The sequence below is a fragment of the Limulus polyphemus genome, unplaced genomic scaffold (assembly GCF_000517525.1).
Source record: "Limulus polyphemus unplaced genomic scaffold, Limulus_polyphemus-2.1.2 Scaffold4257, whole genome shotgun sequence".
Lineage (NCBI taxonomy): Eukaryota > Metazoa > Arthropoda > Merostomata > Xiphosura > Limulidae > Limulus > Limulus polyphemus.
In genome coordinates, this window is record NW_013669867.1 from 47169 (window position 1) to 56987 (window position 9819).

The 9819-nt window shown below is 32.7% G+C and overlaps 2 protein-coding genes across 2 annotated transcripts in view; both read right to left on the reverse strand.

The window, feature by feature from the left end:
- Positions 1-199: 199 nt before the first annotated feature.
- LOC111088696 (zinc finger MYM-type protein 5-like) lies at positions 200-6537 on the reverse strand. Its single transcript, XM_022399507.1, has 2 exons — positions 6384-6537; positions 200-2652 (listed from the first exon to the last, which is right to left on the reverse strand). The coding sequence occupies exons 1-2, from the start codon at positions 6401-6403 to the stop codon at positions 1848-1850; spliced, it is 825 nt and encodes a 274-aa protein (XP_022255215.1). The 5' UTR covers positions 6404-6537; the 3' UTR covers positions 200-1847.
- Positions 6538-7167: 630 nt separating this feature from the next.
- The window catches only part of LOC106470864 (1-phosphatidylinositol 4,5-bisphosphate phosphodiesterase eta-2-like), a 41714-nt gene continuing 39062 nt past the window's right edge, over positions 7168-9819 (reverse strand). The window contains exon 20 of the mRNA XM_013931442.2: positions 7168-8546. Within this exon, the coding sequence (XP_013786896.2) occupies positions 8452-8546 (95 nt within the window). The 3' untranslated portion in view covers positions 7168-8451. The remainder of the gene's footprint in view (positions 8547-9819) is intronic.

A 9819-nucleotide genomic window follows, 5' to 3' on the forward strand; every position in this document is an offset into this window, starting at 1 on the left:
CACCTTTTTTGCTTTCACTGAAGCAACTTGGTCTATGATGTGCTCAAAGTTTCTTTTTTTTTAGTTTCTTCTCTTTCTACACTCAGCAGAACCAGATCACAGAGTCTGCCTTGACCCATGGAGGCTCTCAAATACGAAAGTATTAGTTTTAACTTGCTGAATGATCTCTCACAGCTGGCGATGGAAACTGTGATGGTTAGCATTATCTGAATAGCAATGCGAAGATTGGAGAAGATGCCCTCATCTCCGTACTGAACAATAAATTTGAGAAGCTCTTCAGATCTTGATATTTTCATGTTGGCCCAACTTGATAGCAACATTCTGAAATCCAAATTTCTTCATATAGCTGCTGTCCATCAACATCAGAGCTGTTCAATTCGCCCAAATGTTCGCACTTCTTCTTTTTGTCGTTAATGTCACTGCCATAACACAGTCCCTCGACATCGAGAAGAAATCCAAACTTGGCATCGGTGTCGTATAAACGAGTGAACCTTTCGTCCATTTCTCTGTGAAGACAGTCGAGTGTTCCCTTCATGACTCTTTTCCACTCCATTTCCTACTTGGCTGTTAACCCAGCGTCTCGAGAGTTCTCATCAGCCATTCGTTTCTTTCGTTTCTGACGTCTTTCAACTTCAATATTTCATTCTTGACAGAGACTGAGTGCTTCTTCGAGTGATTCATTGAACAACACTTCTCTTTCATCATCAAAATTATCTCTGAGGGCTTTCAAATCCAGGGCAGCATCGTGGAACTTTATGCTAAGATCCTGTAGTATCTTTTGAATACAGTCAATGCGAATGAGTACTTTGTTCCAAAATCCTAGCAAAGTAAAAAAATCGTAACTCAACATGCAGTTATACAGCTGCCTTGTGTCACTTCTTGTTTGACTGGTCTCGTTTTCAATGTCTATCATGTCCTGAAGAACTTGAAGTATCTCCTCAAGGTACTTGTTGACTGGCTTCACTGCTTCTGTCCTTGCACTCCACCTGGTTTTGGACTGTGACTTAACAACTACATGCACGGAGTTTTTGAGTTTTTCCCAGCATTGTGTTGAACGAGAGAAGAACACGTAGAGAGCTTTGATGATTCCAAAAAACGTGACCATCGTTGTATCCTGCTTGGCTGCATGTACACCCACCAAGTTGAGTGAGTGATTGTTGCAATTCACAAACACTGCCAGGTTGTTTTTCTCACTTATTCTTTGATGAACACCACTTCTGTGTCCAGCCATCACAGCAGTGTTGTCATAGCACTGTGACCGACAATCTTGTAGCTCCATTTCTTCCTTCTTTACTTGTTTCAAGATGTCTTCAACCAAGCTCTCAGCATCCTTTTGTCTTATCTGGATAAAACCAAGGAAGTTCTCTCTAACACGGACTGTTTTTGTCTCAAAATCAGCTACACGTACCTCACTACTTCTGACATCTGCTCATGGTGTGCTTGATCAGGAGTCGAGTCGAACATGAGACCATAGTACTTGGCTTTACGAATGCTTCTCAGTAAACTCTGGCAAACAGTGGATGCTATCATGTAGACGAATTCGTTCTGGACACCGAGTGAAAGATAAGACGTGGATCCAGGATGACTTTCTACACAAGTGAGTTGTTCTTTCATGACAGGGTCAAAGATGGCCAGTAGTTTCAGTAAGCCAAGGAAATTTCCCACATTGGAGTCATCGTTTAGCTGAAGTGACTCCCTGTGTCCTTGCAAAGCCAGGTTCTGAGTCGCAAGGCATTTTATGCAGTGAATGATTCTCGTCAAGATATTATGCCAATTCTGCTTTTCCTTCTCAATCTGTGACTGAAGTTCTGCATCAATAACTCCTCTGTTTTCAGCTAAATTTCTTTTCATTTATTTCCACTGTGTGAAGCACTTCCGTGATTCTTAGCATTTTCATGAACACTAATCCTTTCATGTGCTTTCCACTGGTTGAATCCACTTTCCTGCTCCAATGAGGATTGATGGCCTGACTGGGAATAGAGAAGACAACAGATACAAAATGCAGACTTTTTAGAAGGGGAATAGACCAGCCATGAGCAAGTCACTTCCTCACCATGACCATTTCCCAATTTCCTCTTGAACCAAGTTTTGTTCATTGAGTAGTTATTTGTTGGTAAGAAAGGCCCCTCACTGTTCTGGAAATACTTCAAACCCAGCTTTATCATTTCTGTTCTCAACATGTCAGGCAGAATTGCTTTTCTAGTATCCTTTTCAAACTTCAGAAGTCCAATGTCATGCTGTTCAATCACTTCTGGTATGGCAGTTTGAAGCTCTTTGACACCATTCAATTCACTAGGTTCGGTGTTGTAAGGTTCAATCTCGTCAGATAAAATCTCGTCAATAAACTCAACATCACCACTACCACCGTGTTCTCCTCCTGTCATATCCACATTCTCTCTGGCAGCCTCACTCTTAATCTCGGATTTATCTGTCTTGACTTTCTCCTTGGCTTGTGACGCATTTGTACTTGATCCACCTTCGGATTCTAACAAACTTGTAGCTGGTACAGGCGACTCCATGGAACGTGTCGAACTACTTGTTCCGGGCTTTTCAGAGAAGTGCATGAACAACTTGCTCAACTTCTTGGCTTCGTCTCCTCCACTTTCCTTCTTCTTCGTTAAGAAACGTTTCATGGTCTTCTTACTCAATGCTCTGAAATAAGGAAATGGCACTTTTAATAAGAACATTAAATTTCATAGATTTTGCACAAAATTCTGGACTACCTCCCTAGTTTGTGCAGGAGAATGGTCTTACTGCCAATTGGCACTGAGCAGTGGTACTGTGAGGTATGTGGTCATGTTGCTCCCAGCACTGTATTTTTATCTAATAATTTATATAAGTGGTTTAACAATCCGGCCATCCTAGTGCTTCACACCCATGGTAATCTGAGACAGATCATACATCTGAAGAAAATTATTTTTTCACTATTCGAGAATGGCTTGTCTGACTTTAGTAGAAACTGCTCAGTGGCGCCCTTCAAGTCGCGCCCAGGGTACGTGCCATACCTTAGGTACGCTACTATATAAAGAGGTTATAATTTCACTGTGCAGGTCACTGGTTAGGCCAAATTTGGAATATTGTGTTCAGTCTCGGGCTCCTTACCTTATGAAAGAAATTGAATTGTTGGAAATGGTTACTAGAATGGTGCCTGGGATGGAGGGGTTGTCATACGAGGAGAATCTGAAATCTCTCAAATTGTTTTCTCTTGAAAAAAGAAGAGTTGGGGGGGTGATTGAGGTGTTTAAGATTGTAAAGGGAATTGATAGTATTGATGTATCATCTTTTTTCATACTTAACAGTGAGAATAGTAGGACTATGGGACATAAATATAAATTTTGCCAAGGTAGGAGTCATCTTCAGCTAAGACAGTTTCACTTTTAGAATGGGTTGCCTTTGAATGTTGTAGAGGCAGTAAACTTAAGTGAGTTTAAGGAAAAAGCTTGACAAGTATAAGTATAATAAGAGCTGGCTTTAATATTTTTCTTTTTTTAATTTAGCTTAGATGATGGAACAGCCAATAGGTCTTATGTTGTCCCGACACAATATGTTAGGTATTAATCAGTTAGTTCTGGACATTTTTCAAAGTGAATGGTTATGTACAGTTTTAAGATTTGTCGATCAAAAAAAGGTTAAATCACTGACGGTTCAAAGACAATTTTCTTGTACTAAGAGGGAGCTCCAGTAGGGAAAGTTCTAACAACAAAAGTGTAATATCAAACTGTAATACAATTACTGTCAATCAACGAGAAAATACATGTTACTTATGAAATAAAAAACATCCAAAAAGGGTGATCCTCGTTAAAGCCACCTACTGTAAAATTCACAATAAGTAAAAGCAAAAAAAGTGAAAAGATAAACAATGAATAAAAACAAAAGATAAAATACTTGCAAATGAATATTTAAATAGCATTTTTTGTTATTTTAATGAAAATCAAGCACAATATCTTGTCCCTGTACACGTTTTTCGTGCTATTTTATCACTCACTTGAAGTATATCCCTTCCACAAGTATTACAGGATAATTATAATGGCTACATTATATGGTTTTAATAAGCATGCTCATACAAACTTCTATGTCAGGCAACTTTTATGGATGAAATTCATATAGGTATATATACCTGTACATATTTCCCAACATGTAATAAAACCATTTTATATACAAATTTTGCCAATATTTATTACATATTTAGAGCTTTGTAATTGGTAAAAGCTAAAATTCAACTGGATAATCTTTCAGCATATATGTGGCAACATATCTATTTCTTAACAAATACATTTAGTGAAACTATAATTTTTTGGAAGTACATGTAACATGTAACGATGTGTATTAATTCATTTAATAAATACATTTAGTGAAACTATAATTTATTGGTAGTACATGTAACATGTAACGATGTGTATTAATACATTTAATAAATACATTTAGTGAAACTATAATTTATTGGTAGTACATATAACATATAACGATGTGTATTAATTCATTTAATAAATACATTTAGTGAAACTATTATTGATTGGTAATACATGTAACGATGTTTTAATTCATTTAATAAATACATTTAGTGAAACTATAATTTATTGGTAGTACATATAACATGTAATGATGTGTATTAATTCATTTAATAAATACATTTAGTGAAACTATAATTTATTGGTAGTACATATAACATATAACGATGTGCTTTAATTCATTTAATAAATACATTTAGTGAAACTATTATTGATTGGTAGTACATGTAACGATGTTTTAATTCATTTAATAAATACATTTAGTGAAACTATAATTTATTGGTAGTACATATAACATGTAATGATGTGTATTAATTCATTTAATAAATACATTTAGTGAAACTATAATTTATTGGTAGTACATATAACATGTAATGATGTGTTTTAATTCATTTAATAAATACATTTAGTGAAACTATAATTTATTGGTAGTACATGTAACATGTAACGATGTGCTTTAATTCATATAATAAATACATTTAGTGAAACTATAATTTATTGGTAGTACATGTAACGATGTGTATTAATTCATTTAATAAATACATTTAGTAAAACTATAATTTATTGGTAGTACATGTAACGATGATGTGCTTTAATTCATTTAATAAATACATTTAGTGAAACTATAATTTATTGGTAGTACATGTAACATGTAATGATGTGTTTTAATACATTTAGTGAAACTATAATTTACTGGTAGTACATGTAACGATGTATTTTAATTCATGTAATAAATACATTTAATGAAACTATAATTGATTGGTAGTACATGTAACGATGTATTTTAATTCATGTAATAAATACATTTAATGAAACTATAATTAATTGGTAGTAAATGTAACATGTGTTTTAATACATTTAATGAAACTATAATTAATTGGTAGTAAATGTAACATGTAATGATGTGTTTAAATTCATCTATGTATCACCTATCGTTCCAAAGTTACCATTACCTTCAAAATTATTTTTGTGTTTTTTCAGGTATTATGTAATGCATTATGGTACGTTACCACTCAACATCAAGTTATAAATAAGGCTGCCCAGAGAAAAACACAAGTACAGCCAATTCCCACTAATTTTGAAAAGTAGTTAGGCTACAGTTATCACGAGAAACAGAATGCCAGCATCACAGTTACAATTTCATGGAGAGGCACTCTACATCTGTTGCAAAAGCATTTTATCAACATTCCTGCTTGGAAAATGGTGACGCATGTAGAAAAAGAGCCTATTGTGTATCGACCATATGGTCGTAAACATCATGTTATTCTCCAAGAGGTTCTGAAGTCCATATGGATGTGGTGTGTGCTCACACATCAAGTATCCAATACTAGTTACTCAGATTATTAAATACCTCATGTTACAAGATTATTCAGGTCTGTATCTTGTTTTGTTTATGGAAACTATCTATTTTTATGTTTGTTTGAATAAAATTTTAACAATGTTTAGTTAAATTTAAAAAATGACTCATGAGCTAACCTAACAAACCGAGCCATAAACATATCGAAATCATTTAGTCAGATTTGTACTCTGTTTTATATGTTCAGAACACATTCCATATCATAAAAGTATGTATAACCATGTGTCGTAATGTCAGGACAGTGTCAAAATGTATTCTGTGTATGACTTCATGTCTGTGCACTATAGTAACTGGGAGATGCAGCCAAACATCTAGGTTTTGACCTTGCCAAAATGAACCTCGCACATGAGTTACAGTTGATCCAAAATGCACAATCTCGACTTCTTTACATAACTTGCTGTTTGTGCTATGATAGTGCTTAGCATCTAGTACAATCTGATATATTACAATTGCATTTACACAATAAAAAATACTCCACCTACTTACCTTATTTTCAAGACGTATAAAGAAATGTCTACCTACCCGATTTTTTCTGCATGTAATAGGAAACAAAGCATTTTTGTTCTAGGCCTAACTAGTACATGTATTAACTTTATTCCAGCTTGAGATGTTCTCGTAGCAAACTTTTAAACTAGAGAAAGAAAAATTTTCCACATATTTAATTTATCTATATTTTGCTAAATATTCTTTTACCAACATTTCTCCATGTTTATTGAAAATATGTAGAATGCATTCATATAGATTTATTTAATACTTTTAACTGACGACAGGTGTAAGTAAGTTAGATATTTAATCGTAAAACCAATTTAAACATTATTTGCAGTTCTGTAACTTGATTTTTTCAGTCACATTTTGTAACTTAGTAATTTTTAATTACAAAACAAGATAGAGTACTCATACTTCTGATGTCAAAATAGTCTTCTGTCATTTAATTGGCTAGTTTAAATCAACCTTAGAACGATTATCAGGTGCATAAACATGAAAGTTAAAACTATCAGAATTAAAAGACATTGCTCTTATGATCATTACTGTAATACACAGTATAAGTTCCTCACTTAACAAACAGTTATTAGTGTTAATATCACGGTTCAAATACCCTTGTATAAAATACTTACAAAAAAAGTACACAATATAAAAGTTTTATCGAAGACAGTGGGTCTTACCTAAATGTTTCGACATTTTTTGTTGAGTCACAGACCCACCATCATTAAGGAGACATTTGTTAAAGCTGTTATGTTCAGTTTATTACTGTCACTATCTTTGTTTTAATTGCAAAAAAATGTATGACACACTCAAAGAACACTCATACAAGACTAAATTTTATTTCCAACAAACAGAATAAATCCAGTAATTTCAGGCAGAATCTTGCAAATATTTCTAGTAGAAATTAAAGTATTAAAACTGAAATTTTTTCACAGATCAATTTCTTGCGGTGTTACCCAGACTAATTATAGATCAGTGATGTGAATTGATTACATACATCATATAATATTTAATTCATATATGCACACTAAAATACACTAATGATTTGTTAATTTCAATAAAAAATAATGCTAATAAAAGCTAAAAAATAAAATAGTAATAATAATAATAACAGACTAAAGGTTTCCCTACAATAAGAATGCTGTCAGAGTCACCTGCAGTCCAGTAATCCATTTTCAAAAGTTTAATAAATCTAGGTTTAGCTACCTTTCACATTGGTCTTGTAGCTGTAGATTTCATAGCACAACTGCCATGTTAAATCACAAGAACTTAAGGATTGTTCTAACATATATGATCCTAATACTATCCTTAAACATCATGCTGCTTTAAAAGTTGGAATCTTATATCTCTAACATATGGATATCAATTTCATATTGTCTTGCTTGTTTTATTAACAAAAATTGCCTAATGATAGCCTTGGAAGTAATTTTGGCTTTGATTTTCACTTGAAAGAGTATGACAGGTTTATTAGAATTTTTTTAATTATGTAAAATTTATTTTAAAAACAAAGCAATTTAGATTATTTAAAAATTATGCCCTGTTGTGCTTCTCAAACTTAGGCCTCATTATGTTGAACTTAACTAAGTAAAGTTATGATTATTGAATGTATAACTCAACTTGAGATTAATTAATTAATTAATTAAGTTTTCCAATCATACAGATATGATTACAACATATTAAAGGTTATATGTACATTCAGCAGTAACATCAAATAAAGACTCATGATTTAAGTAGATATTTCTGCAATAAAAATATTGAGAGCAAGTAACAAGTCACTAAATCAGTATGGCTGTGTTGTGCTCTTGTATTACAAGAAGAAGTAGACAAATGAAAGCCAAATACATCAGCTGTTGTATTAATTTGGTCTATTCAGAAAAAGCATGCACCTTTTAAATTAAAACTGTATTTTCAGTTTCAAGTATCACAGTGAAGATTAAAAGCATAAAGTTTAAAATATAAATTGTTTTTTATTAAAAATATATTTATTTTCTGCGAGGAAAGAAAAAATATCACAATAATCAGATCAGAGATTTTTCACGTGGGAGACATATTTCTCTAGATCATTTGATAGCTAATGGTTCGGAAGGGGAGAAAAGCACCTAACTACTCGGATTCGTCCTCTATCGCCACATGAACAAACAGAGAGGCTGGGATAATGGGCTGAAAGCTCTTATCCATAAGATATACGTGTCTATAACCTAAAAGGTACATAGAAAATAAACGTTAGTAAAAAAAACTTGACAGCAAGATAAAATGCTGAAATTATAAAGAACTTTCTGAAGGTTGAAGGATATACAAACATGCAGAAAAAGGATGACGTTTCACATGATTTACATATACAATGTGTGTCAACAACTGATTCTTTTGCTACTATAAATGAATATAAAAACCTTAGTAATTCACAGATAAGTTGATACGTGACAGCACATAGGCTTGGTATTGTATAACTGAATGAACAAACAGAATTTTATACAATGTACAAAAATGGATAGGTTCCACAATATTCACCCTAATATTGAAAACTGTACACAAAATAATAAAAAAAAAGTTAGTAAAGTGTTTTCAAAAGATAAAAACGTAAAACTGATAATGCATAAACTGGTATCATCAATTATGTATTGAGCATATTTAGGAAGCACAAAATGATATAGTGATTACATACCTGGGGTGCATTATTTATCATCTATATACCGAGTGCATTGATAGATTTGGATGTTTTTATATATCAAAATTTTCTCTATACATTTTTAATAATAACATGATGGTAAGAAAACTGCTATATTTCACTCTTCCATATCTAGTAACAAATATATTTTATGTATATTCAAGTAAATGTTTCTAAGTGTTCATGGAGGCATTCTGCATGTCATTAGTGACAACCTTTTAAATTGGGTTTACAAAGGTTTCAAAATTTGCACTAATCTTCTATCTTAGACATAGATTACATACCACAGTGATTGTTTAACAGGCTTATTTTTAATTATTTCTGTTTCTGTGTCATGCCCTACTGAAGTGAGGTCATACTCATTTGGAAGGATGATACAGAGACTTGTACAAATTAGTATGAGTTTGGTCTGATTTAAGTGTGGTATTATCATTATTCTTGTTTTGGGAGTAGACTCATTTATTTTATGCCACGTGCCCTGTTGGATCTGTGGGAAGTAATCTTGATTGCTTGAATAAAAATGTACTTGCCCCACTAATAAATAAATGTAATAGAAAATAAGATACCATTTTCAAACCAAAATAATGCATGTTGTAACTGTACACACTATTTACCTTTCTAGATACAGAAATATGATATTTTACAGTATATTTGTTAGCCAGATTTAATACAAAAAAAAAGAAGCAAAATCCACTCAATCTAAATTCTGTGGTAAAGTGGAATTTGTAAGTGGATAAAAAACAAAAATAATACTGATTAAACTAATCAATCTCTCATTAGGACAGTTGAAGTGTCAGCAGCATAAA